This window comes from Budorcas taxicolor, chromosome 11 (assembly GCF_023091745.1).
Source record: "Budorcas taxicolor isolate Tak-1 chromosome 11, Takin1.1, whole genome shotgun sequence".
In the NCBI taxonomy this organism is placed as follows: Eukaryota; Metazoa; Chordata; class Mammalia; order Artiodactyla; family Bovidae; genus Budorcas; species Budorcas taxicolor.
The window spans coordinates 132218734-132245548 of NC_068920.1; the positions used below are offsets into that span (position 1 = coordinate 132218734).

The window sequence follows — 26815 nt, forward strand, 5'->3', positions numbered from 1 at the left end:
CACACATTGGCGACATGACTTCCTGCCTCCTAATTGAGGCTTTAGGCAGAGAACACCTGGTTCTTCACGACCAGTGGAGTCACCACCGCCACTGCCACCCTCCCGGCTCTGGTCGCCCCTCTCCGGCAGATTCCTCAGCCCTGCTGTGCTGTCCATGCTCTCGCCAGCTGTCTCCAGTCCCCAGAAATAATTCCATCAGCTCCTGTGGAAGGACAGCAGCTGCAGCTTAAGGGTGTCCAGCGGCCCACAGAGTGGCTGCTGCCTAGAACACCAGCCAAATGGCAGGGAGGGCCAGGCCCGTGGCCAGAAGAAGGGGGCAGTGCGTTTCTCACTGCGACCAAGATTCTCAGGCGGCAGACGGAAAAGCCAAACAGAGGAAAGGAATGAGTTTTTCCAACTGTAAAAGCATCACAGACCTGGGCTACCCGATAAAGTCTGGATTTTGCAAAGAAATAGAGCAGGAAAGTAAAAATGCTTTTTTCTCTTTTAAATGGAAAATGAGTATGAATTAACCACAGCCACATACGATGTCTTGAAAACAATATAATTGAAGAAAAGAAGGAGAGAAGCAAGACACATAAAGTAAGGTCACTTAACATCCAAAAACAGGCAAAAATGATTTATAGGCATATAGTAGTAGAATCCTTCCCACGTGGCGCTAGTGATGAAGCATCCACCTGCCAATGCAGGAGATGCAAGAGATGCCGGTTCTATCCCTGGGTGGGGAAGAACTCCTGGAGAAGGGGCTACGTGTGGGGACAACCACAAGCTTTCTTGAGAGCTATAAATACTCTAGGCTTTTACTAGGGTGGGAGCTAAGACAATTTAAATTATTCTTTAAACTGTCCATGTATATTCTGTGCTCTTCTGGATGTAACAGAATATTTAAAAATTAAAAAAAAAAAAAAACTGAACTGCATGCTAGCACACAAAAATGATATATCAAGCATTATTAAAACTGGGTGAAAACATACATACAAAAACTAGATCAGATGAAAATAAACAACAAGGTTTGTTATGGGATTATCGGTGATTTTCCCCTTCTAATTTTTCAAATTGTCTATATAATATCATATTAATTTTATAATGAAAAATAAATATGATAACTTAAAACAACATCCTTCTATATCATTTGAAAAAAAGTTGACATAAGGTGAAAAAGTTCCTCTTTTTAGGAAGTTTTGCCATCAACCTGCCACCTTCTGCCACCTAAAGCCTAAAATGACCAGGCTTTAGGACAAACCAATCTCCTCCTTTATTTTGACTCTTAAGTAGATTCAGAAGGACATACACTACTTTTCTCTGACTCCTTTAAAGAGGAGTCAGATATTCCATCTTGAGCTTAAAATGCGCTTCCAGCCCTCTCTCTCCCAAATGCGATGCTTTTATCAGCCACTGAATTACACCACTAGCGCTTCCGCTCGATCAATGAGCTCACCCCTCCTGTGCCTGCTTCTTCCAGCTGCCTTCCCATGGACCCAATTCATCACCATCATGAGGCAAATGGATATTTCTACCCCGATCCAGAATTCCTGGAGCCTGTGAAGAAAAACTCATCAGTGTTTGTGGACATGAGTGACTAATGGAACCCAACTTTGCAGAGATGGGCACAGTAGGGTGGGTGAGCCACTGCAAGCTTACCAACTGCTGGACACTAGCTCACATGGGTGAAACAGCTGGGCACTTGTAGGAAGCACCGTGCACTAGGAGTGTTGGGCCAAGTGGGCATACTTAGGGGGCTAAAAGAAAGGACTAGGGGTGAACATGACCAACTTCGCCTTGACGGGCACAGTGATCCCATTAACCTGACTGTGTCCTCATTTCAGAGACCTGTTTAAGGGACCAGCAACTGAGAGTGAGTGGGACACAAACAAGGCCGGGAGGGTATGCAGAAGAGATGGAGGGGGGAATGGGTAGAGCAGTGCCACAACCAAACTTGGGTTCATCCCTCTAGCTGTGTGACTGTGGGCACATCCTTCAATGCTCCAAGCCCCTCTTCCCAGCTGTAAAGTGGCCATCAGCACCACCCACATACCAGTGCTATAAAGCTCTTTTTGTGTCAGGCTCACACACAAATTCATATAAATCTTACAGCAACCCTATGAGGTCATTAAACATTATCATCCCCATTTTATGGTGGAGGAAATTGGGTTGAATTCAAACGGACTAGACTGGAGTGCCTTGAAAGCAAAGCCTATACCTTATTTTATCCTTCCCAGGGCTTGGGACGCAGAGCGGGCTCATTAAATGTCAGTTGAAGGAAAGCAGGAGGATTGGTCATACGAGATAGTGGTGGGAAAGCATTTTACAAGTACGAAGTGTTAGCCAAAGGAACCAGCTGCTAGGGATGGCAAAGAAGGATCTCAAAAGAGAGTTCCGTGATGGTTGTGAGGGTGTTTGGTGCAAGCCTGGAGGCAGAAGAACAAAGCAGGCATTCTTTGGGATGAAAAAAATGACAAGAGGCAGAAGCAAGCAAGGATGGGCTGGGAATGGCACTTGGGGAACTGCCTTGGGGCCGAGAGGTTAGGTGGGGATGAGGAAGCAGCTTGGACAGCCAGGGTGTGAAGTCACGGAGTGTAGAGCAAGAGGCTCTGGCTTCTGAATGAGACCTGGGGGGCCTGGGGGGTCCTGGAGCCTTCAGAGAAGGATGCCAAATAAGTTGGGGGATAGAACCATGATGTGAGGGCTGGCCTTCCTGCTTCTTACCTGTCACAGGCTAAATGGAGGCTAGGAGAACAGTGACAGTGGTGACTTTGGCATGAGGATGCAGTAGGTTAATTACAAGATGCTCACAGAATAGGAAAGGAAGGAGCAGAGCTCGGAAAGGACCAAATGCTGGGTCTCTGGAGGAAAAGGAAATAGAGTGGGGACGACAGTAAGAATGGCAGCCTGGGCAGACAGCAAGCAGAGAGCTGAGGACAGATGGAGCCCAGCTGTCAGGGCACGCCTGTACTTTGTGGAAACACACTAATAAACAGTGATTCACGCCTCTCTCTCCAGGAATCTCTTAGATCAGTCAGAAGAGGGCCACTGACCCAACCACCCAAGGTTAGGAGGTGGAGGAGCCCAGAGTGTGAGTTTATATTTACTGAGTGCTGATGCTGGCAAAGATTGAAGGCAGAAGGAGAAGAGGGTGACAGAGGATGAGATGGTTGGATGGAATCACCGATTCAATGGACATGAACTTGGACAAATTCTGGGAGATGGTGAGGGACAGGGAAGCCTGGCATGCAGCAGTCCATGGGGTTGCAAAGAGTCAGACGTGACTTGGTGACTGAACAGCAACAATCGTACTACGTGTCAGGGGCTGTGAAGGCTCTTAACACAGGGCATTTAATTAAAACAATGCCATACTTGTCCTTGGAGGTGATAGGCTACCTCCCTAGACAGATTGGAGGGGATGATTAGCCTCGGTGTCACAGTTTCATGGAAAGGAATTGGGGTAGGGGTAAATCTACACCAAAAAACACTAGAATCAAAAGGTGTGGGCCATGCTAATGGGCTAACAGTTTTATTCACTTGTGTGTTGAACTTTTAGGAGACACGGCAAACAAAACACTCTACTCAAACAGTGTCCATTCTACCCACTAAGTCTGGTTTTTATCCTCTTTTCTCCAAACCCACCCCCTGAGTCCAGGCCCTTGTCAGCTACCTGGATAGGACATCACTGTTACCAGGATACTTCTAATTGGTCCCCCAGCCTTCACACTGTTGGTTCACTGAGCTTGCTAAGATGCAAATCACATTACAGGGGCAGGCTTAGCACCTGCTAAATAGTACTGTATTAAAGTGCCAGATGCTGAACCCCACCCCCCAACCCCACAAGGGCTCACAAGTCTGTAGTGAAAAGAAATTCATAAATGGATAATTTCAATATGAGTTAAGAGGATAGCTGTGTCAGTGTCGGGAGGGGCAGGAAGCACTTAACACTGACTGGGATAAAGGACTGCTTCTCAGAGGACGTGCCCTTGAGGGGAGTCTTGATAGTTAATTAGGAGTTCACCAGCAAGGTGAGGGAGAAGACAAGCATGTGTATTCCAAACAGCAGCAGAGAGGTGCATTTGGGATGGTTTATATATGTGATGTATGAGGATGAAGAAGAGGCAAAGCCCGGATCATCCACCATCTGGTGGGCTATGCCAAGAGGGTGGACCAGATGCTGAGGGCAGCAGGAAGGCTTGCTGATATGGCAAGCAAGGAAGTGACATCATTATATTTGCATTTTATATAAAAATTAAAGTATAAAATAGAAGAAATATAGAAAGATACTTTTATAAATTTTTTGATAGGTTAAGCTTTTCTTAGTATAATTCAAAGCCAGAGACTATAAAACATAAAATTGATATGGATATGACTAAAATAAAAAAAAAACTGTGTTGCAGCAAAAGATATCATGATAAAGACAAATAAAAGCTGGTTATGCCATGTTTGCAACATATAACCAAGGATACCTATAATACATAAGAGCAGTTATAAATCTTAAGAGAAAGACAAGTATTCCAGTATAAAAAAATAGGCAAAGGATATGAATAGGTAACCCACAGGAGTGGGGGGAATACAGACAGCTAAAAAGCAGATGATGCTCATTTTTATTAATAATCACAGAAATGTGAATTAAAACAATGAAATCACATTTTTCACTTACTATAATGGCACAAATAAGAGAGAATAATGCCCAGAACAAATGAGAAAAGCATACACTCAGACAGCAGTTCAAATTGGTACAATTTTACCAGAAGGAAATCTGAACATCTATATGAAAACTTGAAATGTGCATTCCACATCCAAAAACTTCTTCTAAGAAAATAATTGGACCATTGCACAAAAATGTATTATGTGGGCATTTCGTTGCATTGTTTTTATAATGGCAAATATTTTAAGAACAAGCTGAAGGTCTGTCAATATGAGGACTATTTAAATAAATAATGGCATATTCACACAACAGAAGGCTACACAGCCATTGTAAAGGACTGTGTAGATCTCTAAACACTGACAGGGGAGGTTGTCTATGATCCAGCATTAAGTGAAGAAAAGTAGGTTATAGAACAGGACCATGGCATGTTATTTAATTGTGTATTTACATATAAATGAGATTTCATCACGTATAAATATTCATATATATGTACATAAACTCACACATAATGAGTTTTTTGCATAAAACACTATTAACTGCTGCAGTCTTGAAGAAAGAGAATTGTATCAGGACTCAATCTTTTTGTACTATTTGATTATACATTTTTTAAAATAAAAAAAAACTAGCTGTGGAATCGATGATAGCCCTGATCAAGGGGGCGGTAGCACCGGAGGAAGTCTGTGCCAGGGCAGGCAATCTGTGAGCAAGTCAACATCTCTTGTACATTTATTCAACTACCATTCATCAGTACAGTATCTCGTGGCTTATGGGTTTGCTCTGCTCAGATGTCTCACTGGCCCTTCAAATTCATCGCATCTAAAACTCATCACACTCTTGTTGGCACCTGGCTCCTCTCCCAGTGTCTCCCATCTCAGTGAAAGACACCCCATCTCCCACCCTGGGACCAAGCCAGCATTAGGGGCAGCATCTTCAGGGAGGTGAGCAGATGGGGGCCACCTCCACAGGCAATAGTGAATGGCCCCCTTCTTTCACTCTTTTCACCTGGGCCCCAGACAAGACAGCATCTTTTCAAATGGCTGCAAAATAGGAGCTGAACACCCTCTCTAACCCAGCCCATCTGGCTGCTGCCTTTCTTGAATGAACAGTTGGAGAGAGGGAGTGATGGATTGTTTGGGGTTCAAAAGCTTTTCCTGGTGGCTGAGTCTGAAAAAGTAGAGATACCTTCATTCACTTAAACAAAAAAAGGTAATGAGCTTTTCCTTCAGTCCTTGCTGGGCTGTAGAGCACCTGCTGAGTAACTGCCGACAAAAGGGATGAATAAGTCTATATTTCTGAAAGCAAATAAATGGGAGTAATGGAAGTCTGGTTATCTGCCCATCTAATTCACCCTGAATGCCAGCATTTCCTCTTTTTCTTGTTCACCTGCTCCTACTAGAAAAGAGGAGGGATTGGAACGGATGATAGATGCCCAATTACCTTTATAAACACAATTTATTCCCCTCTCTCCCTTCCCAGAAGGCTTGGCCAGATTCCCTAGGTTCCCAGTCCCTGGCTACCTCTGGGGACTAAAGACTGGAGCTGAACATGCTAAGGCACCCAGTTAGGACACCTGGCTCGGGACAAGCCCTGACTGTGTGCTTCACCTCTTCTGCTGCTGGAGGTCAGAACCCCAGATTCCACATTAGGTACTCAATGCCCTGTGCCCAAGTCTGGCTTGGTCCAGAGCCTGCTATCTCATTCCCAGTAGGTTGGCACATTCATCCTTCTTGTTGCCTATCACCTTCTCTGGGAGTTGGGGCCTGCTCATCTGCATCTGAGGCCCCTCCACCTGTTGGTAGACTCCTGCCACCAGCTGCCTCCTCTCACCACCTATGCCCACACTCTGGTCACTGTGCTCTGCCTGCTGTTTTCTGCCATGTGCCTGGGTTCCCTGCCAGCAGTGGCAACTAAGCCAGAGGTAACTTCTGCTCTTGTGCTCCAGAGCGCACGTGCCCCAACTAGAGTCTGTGTCCCACAGTAAAGATCCCATGCGCTGCAACTAGAACTCAATGTGGCCAAAAATAAATAAATTTTTTTTAATGAGCAAAAGATTTGAAAAGACACATCACAAAGAAGGTACAGATGGCAAATAAGCACATGAAAAGATGTCAACATCATTGATTATCAGGGAAATGGAAATTAAAACCATAATGAAATATCATTGCCCATTAAAAAGACCAATAATATGAAGGTTTTTATATTATTTGCAACTCTTTGCAACCCATGGACAATACAATTCATGAAATTCTCCAGGTCAGAATACTGGAGTGTGTAGCCTTTCCCTTTTTCAGGGGATCTTCCCAACCCAGGGATTGAACCCAGGTCTCCCATGTTGCAAGCGGATTCTTTGCCAGCTGAGCCACCAAGGAAGCCCAAGAATACTGGAATGGGTAGCCTATCCCTTCTCCAGCGGATCTTTCTGACCCACGAATTGAACCGGGATCTCTTGCATTGCAGGCGGATTCTTTACCAGCTGAGCTATCAGGGAAGTCCATGATGAAATATCATTGCTTACTATAAAGACCAATAAGTATGAAGGTTAGAATGGATATGGAACAAATGGAACTCTTGTACATTGCTGGTGGAAATCTAAAATGATGCAGCTCTTTTGGAAAATATTTTGGCCATTTCTTATAAAGTTAACATAGTACTTAGTAAGCCCACTTTGTAGGTAGTTGCCCAAGAGGTATAAAGATATGTGCACACAAAGACTTATCCTTGTAGTAACATTTTTCATTATAGCCCCAAACTGGAAACAACCCTACTGTCTACTAGGAGGTGAATGGACAAACAAATTGTGAATACACTACTAATTCCAAATAAAACTAACAATAATAATAAAGAAACTAGCTCCCAGAGAATGGAAGAAAATTCTGAATATAAAGATTTGCTACAACTCTGTAATAAAAAGACATAACCCAGTTTAAAAAGGGGGAAAGGAGCTGAATCAATTTCTCTCCAAAGAAGATACATAAATGGCTAATAAACACATGAACAGATGTTCATTTAGCCATCAGGCTATGCAAACCAAAACTACAGTGCAATACCACTTCACACCAACTAGAATGATTATAATAAAAAAGATAATAAGAAGTGTTGGCAAGGATGTGGAGAGCAATTGGAACCTTCATACAATGCAGTAGAAATGTAAAGTGATGCACTGCTTTAGAAAACAATCTGGTAATTCTTTAAAAAGTTAAAGAATCACCCTACAACCCAGAAACTCCACTCTAAGTTTATACCCAAGAGAAACGAAAAGATATGTCCACACAAAAACGTACACACAAGAATGTATATAGCAGCATTATGTTTACAAATCCATGCAATGGGACATTATTTAGCAATAAAAAGAGAAGAAATATTGATTCATGATACAACATGGATGGACCTTGAAAACCTCATGCTTAGTGAAAGCAGTATTCGTATTGGAGTACATATAGAAACCACTTGTAATTTATGGGCTGTATGAACACAGGCGATGAGACTGGATTTGAGCCGTGGGCTATCATTTGTGTGCCCCATCTATAGATATAGTAGGGTTTCTCAGTCTTGGCACAACTGAAATTTTGGGCTGGTTAATTGTTTGTTGTAGGGACTACCATGTGCCTTGTAGGATATTTAGCAGTACTCTTGGCCTCTACCCACTAATGCCAGTGGTACCTGCATAGTTGTGACAACTAAAAATGTCTCTAGATATTGCCATATGGCCCCTAAAGGGGCAAACTCCCCCATGGTAATGAGTGAGTGTGTGAGTGAGTCACTCAGTCATGTCCGACTCATTGTGACCCCATGGACTGCCCCCTGCTTGGCTCCTCTGACCATGGAATTCTCCAGACAAGAATACTGGAATGGGTTGCCATTTCCTTCTCCACTCCCATGGTAGAGAAACACAGATCTGCGATGATAGCACATCACTGGTTAGGGAGGAGAGGGAAAGGGGATTGAACAGAAAGAGGCACAAGCGGGGACTTGCCTGGTGGACCAGTGATTAGACTCTTTGGTTCCAATGCAGGGGGCATGGGTTCAGTCCCTGGTGCGGAACTAAGAGCCCACATGCCAGGCAGTGTGGCTAAAAAAGTATATAGCATAAGGAAACTTTCGGTGGTAACAGAAATATTCCATATTTCAATTTAGCAGTGATTACTCAGGTACATAAATATGTCTTAAATGAATGTTAAAAATGGTTGTGTCCATTGCATATAAACTACACCTCAGCAAAGTTAACCTAAAAGCATCAAACACATTAAAAAAGAGGACTGCTAAAGGGAACTCAGAAAAAGAAGAGATGTAATTTAGTAGGAATTATATTTAATGCCAAGCTTCCTGGCAGTTCAAGTAACTGGGGAAATGGTTTGGGAGGGAAGGTGAAAACTCTTCTTATTATTGAATAAAAGGGCAGCTCTGATTCACCCACCAGGAAAGGTACTTTGAATCCCCAATAATTTCTTGCTCCCCTCTATCTAATGGAACAGTCAAAAGAAGGCTTCAGTCAGAATGTTTTAGAGAAAGCAGTTCTGTTCTCTATGTAGATAATTCTAGAAGGAATTTATCGGATTACTCTGAGGAAAATAAGCATAGATGTATCTGACTGCAGTTTTGCAGAAGGTGCGGAAATATTTTCCCAATGGCCATTTTTAATATAGAACAAACATCAATAAAAGGCTGGGGAAATACTATTAAATTTTAACTTAGCAATGACATTCTTGGGAGGTTAAAGTGATATAGTCCAATTATAAATTTACATCTGGTGTTCTTACCTACACTAAAAAGAGAATACAAATATATATTGGACATCCTCCAACTGGTAATGGTAAGATGTCTAAATATTGCTCCTCTAGTTAGGTCATTCCATCCCCAGCCATCCCTAAGCCAAGGTCATGCTCCCCACCTCCCTCTCCTCAGCTATTGTTCCAAAATTAAAGAACACTACCCTCGCGGCTCAGATGGTAAAGAATCTGCCTGCAATGTGGGAGAGCTGGGTTCAATCCCTGAGTTGGGAAGATCCCCTGGAGGAGGGGATGGAAACCCACTTCATTATTGCTGCCTGGAGAATCCCATGGACAGAGGAGCCTGGTGGTCTACAATCCATAGAGTTGAAAAGAGTTGGACATGACTGAGTGACTAACACACACATAGATTACAATCAGGAAAAAAGCAGGCATGCCTTCTTTGACCACAATTATTGAATGATTTTCAATTTCCTAAAAAATGCAAATAAGATAATTAAATCCTCAAGATAAACATGGAAAAAGAGGTAAACTGTGCTATGATTGTGTAACTAGAATCATACAATCTATGTGGTACCCAGGCGGTGCTAGTGGTAAAGAATCTGCCTGCCAATGTACAGGACTCAAGAGATGCAGGTTCAGTCCCTGGGTTGGAAGATCCCCTGGAGAAAGAAATGGCAACCCACTCCAGTATTCTTGCCTGGAGAATCTCATGGACAGAGGAGCTTGGAGAGTTATAGTCCATGGGGTCACAAAGAGTCAGACACAACTGATGTGACTTCATATACGTACTATGATTGTATACCTAGAAAGCCTAAGAAAATTGGTAAGATAACCAATTATAAGGCAAATATAATAAAAGTAAAATATTATTTCCTATGCTAGTAGCCAGCCAGCTAGAAATAGAAATAAGAAAAAATATTGTGTTCACAGTAGTGAAAAACACTGGAAAACACTTACGCATAAAAAAAAAGACTAAGAATAGTTGAGAAAAGGCAAATCTAAATATAAAGTATCTTATTTGTTTGTATCTATTTTGTTTAGAGGCTGCCCAGTGTTGAGGGTGGGAATGAGAGTAAATACAGATGCGCATGAATTTTTGGGGGGTGATAGAAATTTTCTAAAATTAAATTGCCTAATGGTGGCGTAACTCTTTAAATACACTAATTATCAGTGAATTGTACACTTAAAATGTGTGAATTTTATTGTATGCAAGTTATATCTCAATATAAATTCACACAAAAAGAGACCAAGAATAAAAAAAAACTAAGGCACAGACTCCTATAGAACTTCTCAAAGTATATAAAATAGGATCTAAACAAAATGAAACAAATACATTCTCAGACAGGAAAAGCTAATATTATAAAATGTCAATTCTCTGCAAAGTGATAGATAAATGTAACAACAGTCCTATCAGAATTCCCAAAGGGTTTATTTTGAAATGGATAATGGAATTGAGGAGAGTCAAAAAATTGTGAAAAGAAACACTATGGGGTAGATAAAGGACTTCACTGGAATAATAAAAGATACTATATGAAATTACTGTAATTAAAGCGGTATGGTATCAGCATATGATGAGACAGATAAGTGGAACAGAGTAAGGTGCTTGGTAGCAGGTTTCAATTAAATCCAACAAAAGAGATATTTCATTTCAGCAGGGGAAAATGATTTACTTGATAATAGATGGGGCTGGCATCATTGGCTATTTGTCTGGAAGAAAATTAAGCAGGCTCCCTACCTGACAGCATATATCCAAATCTGTAATCCATCTGGTTTTAATTTGAATATAAAATATTAAGCAATTAAAAATATTAAAAGGAAAGCCAGGAAAATACATGTACAACCTAGTAGCAGGGGAGACCTTTTACATCAATCTAGAAACCAAGAAGCCAAAAAGTCACATTTCTGATTTTATAAAAATTTTTAAATGTGATATTACAGAAAATGATACAATTTGATATAGAAATGATATAGAAATAAAGTCAATAAGCAGTAAATAGCCTGAGAAAACATGTGGAATGCATGACAGCTATAACTCTTACAAATTGATAAGCAAAATACAACCAAGAGAAAAATAGCCACAGGACACGGATAAGTGACATAGAAGAGCAAATCTAAATAACCAACAACATAAAAAAAGATGTTCAACCTCTCTAGTAACCAAGGAGATGTAAATAAAAGCCACAATAAGGCATCATTTCACATTCATTAGAACTGCAAAAAATCCAGGGTAATACCTGATGTTGGCAGGATTTGGGGGCAGAGGGTGCAGGCTGGGAGAGCTTGGACAGACATTGCTGGTAGAAATGTAAATTATTACAGGCTTCTGGGAAACAGTCTGAAAGCCTCTATTAAAATTTTAAAAAGATCTCTGACTCAGCAACTTCACTCATAGGGTTCCATCCATAGAAATTAAAGCACAAGAACACAAGGAGACATGTAGAGAAAGCCCACTGCAGCGTGGCTGGTAGGGTGAAACTAGAAAACTGGAAACAAATTGAATACCCACCAGTGCAGAAGGGAGGAAAAGCCTGTGGTACTCTGCAAAGGAAAACTGTGTCTCTACTTACAACACTTCTGACACTAACCACCGGAAGTTAGTGCAGGCTCCCCAGGGTTAGGGCTCAGTCCCATCAGATTGTCCCCAACTGCAGATGCCAGTCCCCTGTCCTGGGTTGTCACCTGTAATTTCGACCATCCAAATATAGATCTGGGGTTCCCACAATACCCTCCTCAAGCTTGTTAATTTACTAGAACAGCTCACAAACCTCAGAGAAACACTTAACTTACAACTAAGTATTCTTGCCTAGAGAATCCCCATGGACAAAGGAGCCTTTAGGGCTGCAAGCCCATGAGGTCACAAAGAATCGGATACGACTGAGGGACTAACCACAGCACAGCAGAGCACTGGATATAACTTAGGAACAGCCAAATGGAAGACATGCACAGGGCCAGGTCTAGGGAAGGGACTTGGAGCTCCCATACCCTCTCTGGTGTACCACCCTCCAAGCACCTTAATGCATTCAGCGATATGGAAGTTCTCTAAACTCCTCTGGGTTTTATGGAGGTTCCATTACAAAGGCATGAGTGAATTGGGCATTGGTGATGAACTCAGTCTCCAGCTCCTTTTCCTCTCTCTGGAAGTAGGGTGAGGGCTGAGGGGTGGGACTGAAAGTTCCAGCTATCAATCACCTAGTTGGTTCCCTTGACAACCAGCTCCCAGCTCAGAGTTACCTTATTAGCATAAACTCAGGTAAGGTTGAAAGGGGCTTATTATGAATAACAAGATACCCCTTTCACCCCAATCACTCAGAAAATTAAGAGTTTTATGAACTCTGTGCCAACTAAGAATGACAACCAAATATTCTTATTATATCACAATATCAATTATCCATGCCATAGAATATCATGCAGTTTTTAAAGTTAGATCTATACCAATCGGCTTAAAGGTTCTTCCAAGATGTAATAAGACAAGCTGTATAGATGATATATTTTACCAATAAAAATTATGTATCCATGATATCTACACATATACATAAACATAAAAGGATCCTCTTGTAAAATGAACAAAGGTGAAAAATACCTAGGTATATATATTAATATGGACTTCCCAGGTGGCACTAGTGGTAAAGAACTTGCTTGCTAATGCAGAAGACCTAAGTCAGGGTTTGATCCCTGGATCGGGAAGATCCCCTGGAGAAGGAAATGGCAACCTGCTTCAGTATTCTTTCCCAGAGAATTCCACGGACAGAGGAGCCTGGTGGGCTACAGTCCATAGGGTCACAAAGATTGGACATGACTGAAATGACTTAGCACAAAGGCATGTACATGTTTATACACAGTAATGTATAAGGAATGAAATATGAGTGAAAACACTCGAGTTACCTGAGGGTGAGGAGGTGATATTTAATTGGAGAAGAGGAAGAGAGAGGAAATGGGGGAGTCTAATTTTTAATAAAGAAAGGAAAAAAATGTCAACAATGAAAACTGAAAAGGGACTTGCCTGGTGTCCCAGTGGTTAAGAACCCGCCTTCCAATGCAGGGGACGTGGGTTCAACCCTTGGCCTAGGAACTAAGATTCCACACGTGGTGGTGGAGGGAGGCGTGGGGTGGTGGGGTGGTGGGGGGCAAAGACTCAGGAAGATAATGACAGAAAAGCAGTGGGTTCATGGGGGTTAAAATGGGTGAAGAAAACAGGGACTAGAAACAGGGATACAGGAGAGCTGTGAATTACTTTCCTATGCTGTTTAACAATTACCATTAACAAAGTGGCTTAAAATTGCCTATTTATTACCTCACTTGCTGTGGGTCAGGAGTCCTAAGCTCTTGGCTTAGAGCCTCACAGGCTACAGTCAAGGTGTTGGACAGGCTGTGCTCTCATGTGGAGGCCTGCCAGGGAAGAACTTAATTGCAAGCTCACTCAGGTTGACACAATTCATTTCCTTATGGTCACAGGCTTCTAGCTAGAAGCCACTCAGCTCCCAGAGGCTACATAATTTTTTGCCAAGTGGGCCTTCCCAGCACAGCCACGTACTCATCAAGTCATGTCTCTAGAGCAAGTCTGCTCGCAAGATGGGGTCTTAAATCATGTAACAGTCATGGAATGATATCCCCATCATGCTAACTGTGTTCTCTTGGTTAAAAGCAAGTCACAGGAAGAGACCACACCAAGGTGTGAACTCAGGAGTCTGCCTTTATGGTCCTTACAGAGAAAACATGCCCACAGGTAACCCTACACAAGGGAACTAATTCTGTAAGCGGATGAGGCGGTCTCTTTGTCACTAGAGACCAAAGACTACCAGAAACTGTCTGCACTGACACAGTTCACTGAACTTAAATTCCCCTGGAGGTTCTCCCTCTGTGAAATGATCAAATGTTGTCTATGGTTCTTTTTAGCCCTAATATCCTATGCTGACACCTGGCCCACTGTGGTGGCAGTGTTTTTTAGTCACTAAGTTGTGCCCGACTCTTTCACAACCCCATGGACTGTAGTCCACCAGGTTCTTTCTGTTCCATGGGATTTTCCAGGCAAGAATACTGGAGTGGGTTGCCACACCCTCCTCCAGGGAATCTTCCCCACCCAGGGATCAAACCTATGACTCCTGCATTGGCAGGCACGTTCTTTACCACTGAGCCACCAGGGAAGACCATATGTATATATTTGACATGTGTGTTAGTCGCTCAGTTGTGTCCGACTCTTTGCGACCCCACGGACTGCAGCCCGCCAGGCTTCTCTGTCTATGGAATTCTCCAGGCAAGAATACCGGAGTGGATTGCCATTCTCTTCTCCAGAGGAACTTCCCAACCCAGGGATCGAATTCTGGTCTCCTGCATTGTAGGGAGGTTCTTTACTGTTTGAGCTACAGGTAAGTCCATACATTTATATACACATACATTTTACATAGATGGCAACATGCATTTAGTATCGGTCTGCCTGCTTTCTTCCTATTCAGTGATATGTACTAGAGGTTGTTCTTTATCAGATTAGGAATTATCTGCCTCGGGACTTTCCTGGTAGTCCAGTGGTTCAGACTCTGCTTTTCCAATACAGGGGACATGGATCTGATCCCTGGTCAGGGAACAAAGATCCCACATATGGAGGGACAAAAAATTATTTGTAAGGATGGATCATGATGTATTTAACTAGCTCTCCAATTCTGAGAATTTAGGTCGGGTCTAAGTTTTTTTTTTTTTTTTTTTGCTAGTGCTAATAATGCTGCAACAATATCCTTTCCTGTATTTCATTGTGCACATACACTTGCACATCTTTAGGTTAGGATAAATTCCCAGAAGTGGTATTGCTGGGTTAAAGGGTGTAAGCCGTTCTCGTTTTGATACATGGTGCTGCAAGTCTGCTAGTTTGAGTTGGGAAGGAATCATGATGGTCTCGGCAGCAGCACAGTATGGCTGGCACAGACCATCTGAGCTGCCAGATAGAATCTAGTCTCCACCTCCTCACCGAACAGAGGAGGGAACTGAGCCTTTGTGGTTGAACTTCTCGGGTGCTCTCTACTCCCTCTGCACCAGCCATCATATTGTCCAGCCTATTCACTTGACAAGCATGCACTTTGACAAGATTGTTATATATCTTTACATATCTAAAAGCACCTAACTCGAGCATCCAGAGAATACATTAGCTCCACTGAGTACTTACAATGTGACCCCCAGGCTCCCTGTATATTTTCTCCTGAGTCCTCCTCGTAAACCTATGATCTTTAAATCACAATGTAACCGAGGCTTGGGAAGATCAGGTGACTTTGTCTAAGGTCTCTGGTGTCTAGAAAGTAGCAGTCAGGATTCAAACTCCATCTCTCTCCCATGTGCAACCTCCTTCCTGGAAATTGCACTGTTCCTTGCAGGCACTCAGAAAATACATGAGGGGAAGTTTGAGCCCACCTCCAAAAACAGCTCAGTGCAAAAAGTCCAGTTACTGGGTTGTGAGTAAACCTCTCACTTGCCAGGCTGTTCCAACAGTCATTTCTGGGTCCTGGCTATTTGCACTCTACTGGCAGATATTTAGAATTTAACAAAGTATTGGATGCCTCTCACAACTGTTTCATCTCTTTGCAACTTGGTGACCATTTGATTTCTTCCACAATGGCCAACTTTTGGTGCTATCTGCTGCTAAAAGATAATACAATTTTATAAAATTTATTAGTAAAATTGGCTTTACTTGGAGTCCTTTGTCTTCCAAATTATTATTGTAGGTACTGTTTGTAAAATGATTGATTACCTCTACATTTACACAAATTCTTACATTATTCCTACCTTTACACAAATTCTTTGATAAACAACTTGCCAGCTAAGACTAATTAGAAGGCATTCTCTGATCAGGGAATTCTGTGACATGTATTATCCATTTCAAGGAATTAAATTTATTTATGCATTTCTCCTCATGTGAAAACTATCCAGTATTATGACTAAAATTGCATCTCCGACACCACTCCCATTTTTTTAAAAAAGGAAATCTTGATTCTCAAAAACATAATATCAGCTGGGTAATAAAAAATCATGTATGTGATGTTCACAGTGATGTAAACACTACCTAAAAATTTAAAAATCGACCATAATCTATATATTCATAAGTAAACACTCAAATATAGCACATTTCAATGAAACAGCAGGCAGTCATCGAAAGTTTACATTTCTAAATTAGGCAGAGACACAGAAAAGGTTTTTTCTCATGTCAAATGAAAGAACAAAATACAGTATCCACAATAGTGGATCCATGTTGTGGTTACAACTCTGTAAAAATTATGTTGAGTATATGGATGAGAGTTGGATGAAACTAGCAAACATTTCACTAGCTGTACCAGCAAAATGGTCAATAAGTGGTTTTATAACTGATTAATATTGGAGGAGCATACATTTTAAAGCGTGAAACTAAGTCCTATATTAAAAGAGATGTGAAAATATCCAAGTGCTTAAGGGACTCAGAGATTAAGCAGTAAATATATATACATATATATATATATATATATATATATATATATATATTTTAATCTATATTTTAAAGCAGTGGATAAATCTGATCTCGCTTGTATGAGGACCAATCAAACATGGCAGGCTACATGGCAAGAGAAAATTCTTTTTTAGGAACAACTTGGGCTGTGAATGACTGTCATAAGAAAAAACCAGGCAAGTTAGGGGTTCATGACCACCTTGTCACACTCCTTTGGTGGCAAAGGTTGCTTACCACCATCCTCTAATTGTACCTAAACTGCTGCCCTTGATCTGCATTGGCCACATTTATCATTGCCATCTCTCCTGGGCCAACAGTGAAGACCGGCTATGGAGAAGAGACGGATTTGCCTGTACCCACAGTCTGGAGGCTACTGTTCATGTCTTTGTGCCTCATCTGTATTGTTTTTCAGTAAGTTGCAGAGGCTCTTTTCCATTACAATCTATTGTAAAAATAATGTGCATTGGGAACTATATTCACTATTTTGTAAAAACCCATAAAGGAAAAGAATCTGAAAAAGAATATATATGTATATTATACATATATATATTTTCAGATAGAGATATATCTGAATCACTTTACTGTATATCTGAACTAACACAGCATTGTAAGTGAACTATACTTGAGTTAAAAAGAGAGAAAAAGTAAATAAATAAGATTAGTGAACAGTGAAAGTTTTAGTTGCCTAGCTGTATCCGACTCTATGCAATCCCATGGACTATAGCCTGCCAGGCCCCTCTGTCCATGAAATTCTCTAGGCAGGAACACTGGAAGGGATAGCCATTCCCTACTCCAGAGGATCTTCCTAACCCAGGGATCGAATCCAGGTCTCCTGCATTGCAAAAAGATTCTTTACCACCTGAGTCACCAGAGAAACCCTAAACAAGATGAACATCCCCCCAAATTGTGCAGTTTAACAAGTCTTTTTTAAAAACCCACAAAAATGGGACATATGCTATAATTCTTATTCCCAAATAAGAAATCTGAACTTTCTCCTTACACACCTAGAGCCTGTGCTCTGAAACAAGAGAAGCCGCCACAACGGGAAGCCTGAACACAGCAAATAGAGAGTAGCCCCTCTAGCTTGCCACAACTAGAGAATGAAGACTCAGCACAGCCAAATAAATAAGATACGTAAATAAGTAAAGTTAAAAGAAACACAGAAAAATACCCAAAAATAGTTATAATAAAAAAAAATCTGAACTTTCTGATTCCAAGTTGGTACTTTTTGAGGAATTTTTTAAGTCACCAAAATCACACAATTCAAAATTGCAATTTGACCCAATATAAGAATAGTTAACAGAATAAAAATCACTGTTAATCTTGTTCAAATCTGACTGGTCATCTCCCAAATGATCTTTGGACCCACACTGCAACTATAACCTGATTCTCAGCTTTTCCTTAAGAAACAGAAGTAAGGAAGTAGCTGTAGCAAGCCCAAGCACAACCATTAGTTTTAAAATGTTCATTTCAGCTACCTTGGAGTCAGACACAGCCAGAGTTCTATTTTTCACTGGAGAGTAAGAGTTTAAAACCAATCTCTGATAAGCCACAAAATTATGCCAACATTTAGAGCTTCTAAAAACAGTTTAATCACAGCATTGCATGCCTTGGGATTGACTTTTTTTTTAAATTTCACCATTAGTCTTACACTTTGGCATGGTCTACTAAAACATAACATATGCATATCCTTGACCCGAATCCTATTCCTAAATATATACCCAAGAGAAACACATGTTTGTTCACCAAAAGATGTGTGCGAGAATAGTCACAATAAAACTATTCACAGTAACATCAAACAAAAACTAGCCGAATATCCATTAACAACATAAGGGATAGTAAATTGTGGTACATTTACACAATGGAATGCTATATAGCAATGAAAATGAGCATATGAAATGCAGCAAATGTAATACTGAGCAAAAGAAGCCACTTTCTGAAAGAGTACCCAGTATATGATTCCATCCGTAAAAAGTTCAAAAACAGGCAAAACTGATCTATGCTGATAGCGGTTAGAGACCCTGGAGGAAGAGTAGTGACTAGGAGGCAACCGAAGGGGGGCTTTGGGGTATGTGCTAGTAACCTGTTTCTAGATCAGGTGAGGTTACATGGCCATGTTCAGTTTGTGAAAATTCAGTAAGCTATACACTTATGATTTGTATATTTTTCTGTGTATCTGTTAGGTTCAGTTCAGTTGCTCGGTTGTGTCCGACTCTTTGCGACCCCATGGACTGCAGTACTCCAGGTATATATATCTGTTACACTTTGCTAAAAAGTTTAAAAAATGAAAATACTTTAAAAATACAGGCTCAGCCCCCCAAACTACCATTTTATGTATGTGTGTGGCCCATATATTCGGCAACATGCCAAACTTAAAACATTCTGAGTAACTTCCTTTAAGTTGAGTTTCACATCTGTTGAAAAGGAGCAGTAAAGGAACAAAAAAGCAGTAAAGAAAAAAATCGGGGACTACATGTGAATTTTATAACAGAATGAATGTATCGATCCACAAAGACATAAATCTGGTTTAAGTGCTAAAAATGAGAAAGGAGACGACTTCTCCATCAATAGTGGGTCACGCTCTGGGGGATGACAAAGGGAAGGAGCGGACCAGACAAAGCCAGGGAGAATAAGAGCCTGAGAAACTGGAGAGAGCCCCTGGTGAATCTGAAATCAACAAAGGGAATGCCTGTCAGGGGACACTGAATGGACACAAAGGTAGTGTGACTGAGTCCTGGGCACTGCTACTGTGTACAAGACACTTTCACAAGGAGTGGAGATGGTGACAGACCCCAAAATCTTTGCTGAGCCAATGAAAATGGACAGATGTTGGGACGTGAAGAGTGACATAATACCTAATTCAGAATGCAGATATTCTCCTGTTGTTTTGTTTTGTTTTGTTGGCCAGTCCTGAATGCAGGATCTTAGTTCCCCAACTGAGGATTGAACCTGTGCCTCCTGCTGGTGCCTTCTGTTGGGGAAGTGAGTCTTATCCACTGAGCTGCCAGAGAAGTACCTCCTCTCTTGCCTTGATTCAAGAGAATCTAGAATCTAGTCATTCGTAAAATCTCAAACTCACTTGAGTCAAATGAAGTATTATCTAATAAATGCTTGCTGTGAGCAACAATTTGTGCTAGAAGCTACACGGATGAAAAAGAGAGATCCAAATTGTATTTTCAACAAGGTAAGGAGCAGCATTTTGTAGTGGGATAAATAGGCCATTGCTAATTCTTTCAGTTCAGTTCAGTCGCTTAGTCGTGTCCGACTCTTTGCGACCCCATGAATCGCAGCACACCAGGCCTCCCTGTCCATCACCAACTCCCATAGTTCACTCAGACTCATGTCCATCGAGTCAGTGATGCCATCCAGCCATCTCATCCTCGGTCATCCCCTTCTCCTCCTGCCCCCAATCCCTCCCAGCATCAGAGTCTTTTCCAATGAGTGAACTCTTCGCATGAGGTGGCCAAAGTACTGGAGTTATTGCAAATAAGGCTCTTAGCTTGGGGTAGTGTTTAAAAGAGCATGGACCCTGTGATAGTTTCTTTGAGTGTGTGTCACCTTGGCTAGGCTACAGTAGTCAGTCATTCAGTCAAACACACATCTCTATGTGTTGCTGGGAGGGTATTTTATAGGTATGGTTATGCCAGTTGACTAAGATTTTCCCCATTAATGTAGGTGACCCTCATACAATGTAGTCAAATGTAGCTGAAGGACCTTAAGAGAAAAATCAAGGTTTCCCAGAAGAGGAAGAAATTCTGCTTTAAGACGAACCATTATGGGGTCCTTGCAACATCAGCTCCCACCTGAAAGCTTCCAGCCTACTGGCCTGCCCTACATAAATCAAACTTGCCAGCCCCCACAGTCTCATAAGCCAATCCTTATTAGTTGTTTCTCTGGAGAATCCTGACTCATATAGACTCTGAGCAGAGTCCTTGGGTGCAAAGCTTTTCTCTGTCACTTCTCATTTGCCTCATCTGTAAAATGGGGATAATAACAGTACTGTACTCAACTCATAGGAACTAGAACAACCCCTAGCACAGAGCAAATACTTTGAAAGTTTTTGTTAAACAGGTAATTCTGTGCTGCTAAGTTTATTTCTTAGCTAGAAAACTTGAGATATTTTTATTCCCAACAATTTGCCATCAACCAAACATGATCACTCTTTCCCACACCAACAACAGAACAGTCTCAGAACAACAGCCGTCTCAACCAGTTATGGATGCCTGATGTTCTTTAGATGATGTAGGAGCAAGAGCAGTTGCCAAGCCAACTCTATACACAGGGAAGTTTTGTCAAAGCTAGGTCAGAGCAGTTCTGGAACATTCCTAACTCTACAAGTCCTCAGCTGCTCAAAACAGCTGCGCTTAAGGAGGCTGACAGTCAACACAGAGCTATTCCTACTATTTACAGAGCGGGACCTTCAGAACAGAGTCCTAATCTTTCTTTCTATTCCCACTATTGATAACCCTATAGCAGTTTACCCTGACCTCTGGGGATGAAAGATTAAACAGGGAATCGAAATGTTTTTAGGGGCACACATTCTGGAGTGAGAGGATGATGGTGGTGCTGATGGTGATAACTGACATTTATTGAGCACTTACTAGGGGCCAGACTCTGTTCTCAGGCTATACATATAATATGTATAGTCATATAAACGAATAGTCATGTAAACCTCATTGAACAAATGAAGAAACTGAGTCCTCAAGAGAAAAATTAGTCGTTTAAGGATGGACAGACAGCAAGTGTTGGGGCTGGGACTCAACTTCCAGCTTTCTGGCTCAGAGCCAGGCTCTCCTTCCTGTGTACATTGCTTCTGAGTCTGGATTGTAAGGAGGAAGTCCATGTGGGAGGAGGCAAAAGAACAGCATAGAACTGGGCTGTGATTGATGGGAGAGGGTGAGAGGGTCAGGAGATGCTATGGTTAAGTCCATTTATTTTAGATGGAAGAAATTTCCAAGATTGAAATAGAACAAACCATATAAAATATTGTTTCATGCAACTCTTTTAAGTATATAATGTGTGTGCTTTTATACATAAACATCAATGTTCATTACAGAGTCATACCACAGTATTTGTACCTTTCATTTTCATATAAAAATTTAAGACAAAGTGATCTTGAAATTATTTCTTATTTGTTCACTAGCAGTACAAGAAAATCAGTTACCTTCTTACTTGTTTACTCTCATTTGATTTCATTTTATACCAACTTCTCCTTACAGGTTTTCACATTGACAAAGGTTTCCTGTATTATTGCTCTTCTCTAGAAGAAGTGAAGTGAAGTCGCTTAGTCGTGTCCGAGTCTTTGTGACCCCATGGACTGTAACCTACCAGGCTTCTCCGTCCATGGAATTTTCCAGGCAAGAATACTGGAGTGGGTTGCCATTTCCTTCTCCAGGGGATCTTCCCCACCCAGGGATTGAACCCGGGTCTCCCGCCTTGCAGGCAAACGCTTTAACCTCTGAGCCACCAGGGAAGCCCGATGAAGCCTAAACAAGTCCTCAAACCTGATTTTGGCCAATTGTACACACTTGCCTTGCTGGGTAACTGCTTCCAGTGGTGGAAACATGCAATGTATTTAGAATACTATTACCCTGACTTAAATCTGAAGAGGCTATGTTGACAACAGCCAAGTGTTCATGTCCCACAAACATCTTTTGTATACCTAGCTGAGGCTCCCAAAGTCAGGGAGATGGGAGTTACGAATGGCATTCTGTGGACTTCTCTGTTGCCAGTGGTTAAGACTCCATGCTTCCGCTAGAGGAGGTGCTGGTTTGACCCCTGGTCAGGATACTAAGATCTCACATGCTGCCCATGTGGGCACTCTAGAATTCTAGGGACATAAAGTCCTTTTCTATGGCCACCTGCCTCTCCTATCTGTCTCCCAGGCATTTTCACAGGGCAGGTAGGAGGATACTGCAGAAATGGGCTGGTAATACTAATATTCCTTAGCTATGAATTGACTCCCCATGAGGAAAAAATTGGATTGGATGTTCACATAGTGCTCTAAAATAATAGGATTACACCCTTAAGTCCATAAAATTCTTTCAAGAAGAATAAACCAACAAAATACGTCTCACTGGAAGTTTTTTTCATAAGAAAAAAACCTTTAGTACCAGATTTTGGGTGTTCTAATATAGAGATTCTTGCTTTTCACTTACTCTGGGCTCCTCTGTCTGTGGAATTCTCTTGGAAAGAATACTGGAGTGGGTAGCCATTCTCTTCTCCAGGGGATGTTCCCGACCCAGGAATTGAACCCTGGTCTCCCACATTGCTGGAGAAGGCAATGGCACCCCACTCCAGTACTCTTGCCTGGGAAATCCCATGGACAGAGGAGCCTGGTAGGCTGCAGTCCATGGGGTCGCGAAGAGTTGGACACGACTGAGCGACTTCACTTTCACTTTTCACTTTCATGCATTGGAGAAGGAAATGGCAACCCACTCCAGTGTTCTTGCCTGGAAAATCCCAGGGACGGTGGAGCCTGGTCAGCTGCCGTCTATGGGGTCGCACAGAGTTGGACACGACTGAAGCAACTTAGCTCCCACATTGCAGACAGATTCTTTACTGTTTGAGCCACCAGGGATCCAATATAGAGATTCCTGGTTTTCACTTACCCTGGAGATAGACAGGCCTATTATTTTAGTTAAACACATCCAATGAACAACATTCCAGCTAGTCCTTTGTAAATACCGAGAGGCACCTCTACAAAGCATCCTCCTTTAATAAAAGTATCAGGACATAGCCTACTGTTGCTACTGCTATGTATAGCCCAGGTAGGAAGAATTCACACTGTCAGCTACCATATGTGCTGGGGAATAGCTGACAGTCACATCACAGTCCATCAATCCGAGTAAAATCTTGAGGTTTCAAAGCCAGGTTATGAGAGCCCAAAGGCTCATCAGTCAACTTCAGGCCAAATATGTCACAGCGATTTTTCCTATGATGGTCTGCTTGTCATTGAGCCAAGCTTCTTCCTTCACTCTTGGAATAAAAATGCTTCTGTCTTGCATTTTGTTTGTTTTATCTTTTTAAAATGAATGACCATTTAAAAGTATAAGTCTATGCTAAACAGTCTACCTTTAATATCAACTAAACAATCATCAAAGAAAATCTGTAAAACTGAATGTTGGCTTCTGGCTGTCATCCCACATGTTAAGACGCTGCTAGCCTGGTGTGAAAGACACCAAGCAAGCAAGAATGAATGCAAGCAAAGCTCTGTTGAGCTCCTTTTTGTGTTTCCATTTCTGTCCATCTGCTTTCCCATGGGCAAGGAGACGCCTCCTATCACAGAGTTGTCCCTCTCTTAGGTCAGCAGACACTACAAGTGAAATCTGCAAAGGATGGATACACTGGCTTGGGTGTGGTCACCGGCGAAGGGAAGCACTGGTCCCCTAGCTGCCGGCTTTAAGACCACAGCGGGTAATCTCTACGACTGCGTCTCTTCCATTTTGTCAGAAACCGCACCAGCCCTGATTGCTCCCTCTAAGAACGCACAGCACACGCGTCCGCCTCGTCAGACAAAGCGGGCTACTCAGGGAGCCCGCTCCGTACCGAGGCGACCTCCACAGGTCTTTCCCCACCCCGACCGTCTCGGTGGTTGGTCAGCAGCAAGGAGCAGGGGGCGGTGCCGCAGCCAGAAGGTACCAAAGCCAGGGGCGGCGTCTGTCTGCGGGTCCCACAGTCTGGGGGGCGGGATGCGCGACTCACATCAGAGAATTACCAGTGGGGTTTGTTGCCCTAACACAAACCCCAAGAGAAGAGCACGTGCCCTTTGATTTCTCCGGGAGGGCTCTCTGCACCAGAAAACCGCACACTCTAGTTCCAGGGGTGCCCTAGCTCCTGGCGCGGAGGACACCAGTGCCGGCTACTGTTCTCCGGGCCTCCCGGGAGGGAAGCGGCCCCCATTTCGCCTCCCTGGCATCACCTGCCGCTGGACCAAGCCTTTCAGCTCTGCGAAGAAAAGGGTGTGCCTGTGGCGCTGCGGATTATCACAAAACCCTAAACGAGTCCCTAAGGGCTGGTGTCAAGCCGGAAGACAAAGCTCCTCGCAGGGACAGCCGGCTCGGTCCCCGATCCGCCATCCCGAGTCCGTCGCCCGGTCCAAGAGCCACGCCCAGCCAGCCACAGGACCGCCGGGCCGCTCGCCGGGGCTGAGGGTCTTCGGGCCGAGACCCGCCTCCCCCCACCCCCCAGCTGCCTGCCCCTCCCTTCCCCGGAGACCTCCCTCCCCAGGGAGACCCCTCCCTCTCATCGCGTGGGTCTCCTCCTCCCCAGCGTCTACTCTTCTCTAACCCAGGCAGTCTCCACCCTCCCGCATCCCTCCTCCCCTCCACATCCTTCATCAGCCCCAGCCTCGCCTCGCGCCACCTGCTCCGAGCTCCGACCCTCCCTGCTCAGACCCTTCTCTTTCCTCAAACCTGTTTCCAGTTCCTCGTGCTCCCACCCATCCCTATGTTCCATCCTTTCGCATCTTTGCTCAAACGGAGGCCTCGCCTCCGCCTCTCCATCTCAGCTCCTCTCCAACTCTGACTCCTGCCTCCTCCCCCGGTCTGGGGCGTCGCCCGCCAAGATCGATGCCCCCGGGAGCGCTCCCGCGCTGGGCTCGGGCGAAGGGACTCCGCTTGGCGCCCACTCTGGGCTGGGCAGCGAAAGGCGGCCTTTGTGGTTCAGACAGGTGCCTCCAGAGGCGGCCGGCAAATAGTCTACCCGTTAGCCGGACGTGGACGGGCCGCTGGGTCCGGTCCAGACTGGGCAAACTCCAAGCCGGAGGCGAGAGGGACAGAGGGTGTGTGTGTATGCCGGGGGCGTGGGGCGGGCGTGGGGCGTGGGGGCGGCGGGAGGTGATCCGCGCGGGCAGAGGACGGCGCCGATTTAAGGTATTGGGCAGGACGGGCCCACGGCCAGAGAAGCCCCCGCCCAGCCCTCCAGCCATTCACTGCACCTAGACGAGGCTGGGCGTCTACTGTGTCCTAGGAGCGAAACCCTTCCACCAAGCCAGCCTCCTCACCCCAGTTCTTTGCAATCCCACGAGCATCTATAAAACGCCTACTATGAATAAGGTACCGCTCGGCGCTCCGGGAGCTCTGTGGGCTTACAAACAGGAACCGATTCGGGTCCCAGTTTAGCCCGAAAAGGCTGCCCCGAATTCCAAACCACACCTCCCGCCGCGTTCCCAGCAGCCGGTTCCCTAGGCGCACTCCGACCCCAGCTCTATTGTGCCCCTCCCAGAGAAACAGATTGTGTGAGATGGACGTCCCAGCCCGGGGAGAATAAGCCCACCGCCCGCCCTGCCATCACCCACTCCTCCGGGATGCCGCGGCTGCGGGGTTCTGTCGGTGGGTGGGTTCTCCTCCTGTCTCGCCGCGGCGCCGGCGCTGCGGGTGCTCTGGGCGGCGCGGCTGCACGCGCGCTCGCTCAATAGCCGCCTTGGCGCGCGGGGGCTCCGAAGTCCGAAGCGGCGAGCGGGGGAGGGGATTTGGGTGGGGGCTGGAGGAGGCCTCCGCCAATCATGGGAGCGACAGCTCCTCCCCAGCGCTCCCCACCTCTCGCTAGCAGGTTAGGGGGAGGCGGGGACCGGCGGCGCCCTGCATCCTCGGCGGCGCGCGCGGCCACCGCCTGGGGACTACAACTCCCGACAGGCCCTGCCGAGGGGCCAGGGTCCGAGAGGGGACGAAGGGCGCGGCCCGAGAACCAGCCGACCCCCGGGTGCCATTCTCCGCGTTCCTTCGGATTTCCATGGTGACTCAAGACACTTCACAAAGCCCAGGCGCTTGGACGCGCTGATGCACGGGTCCCCTGGGACGGCTACTGCGTCCCCTCCCCCCACAAGACCCCACCCGAGAGGCTGGAACAATGTCCTCGTCGCCTCTCCCCGGCTGCTGGCTGCTGCCGGGCCTGTCCTTCTCTGCAGGCCGGGCTAAGGCCGCCTGATTACCGCCAAGACCCAATCCTACCCTGGGTGCCCAGCGGAATTGTAGGATGGAGAGGGCGGGATGT

At 44.1% G+C, this 26815-nt stretch overlaps 1 protein-coding gene across 1 annotated transcript in view; it reads right to left on the reverse strand.

Moving 5' to 3' along the window:
- DPYSL5 (dihydropyrimidinase like 5) overlaps nucleotides 1–26329 on the reverse strand; it is an 86002-nt gene extending 59673 nt beyond the window's left edge. The window contains 1 exon segment of the mRNA XM_052649200.1: nucleotides 26121–26329. Within this exon segment, the coding sequence (XP_052505160.1) occupies nucleotides 26121–26329 (209 nt within the window).
- Between the last annotated feature and the right edge of the window lie 486 nt (nucleotides 26330–26815).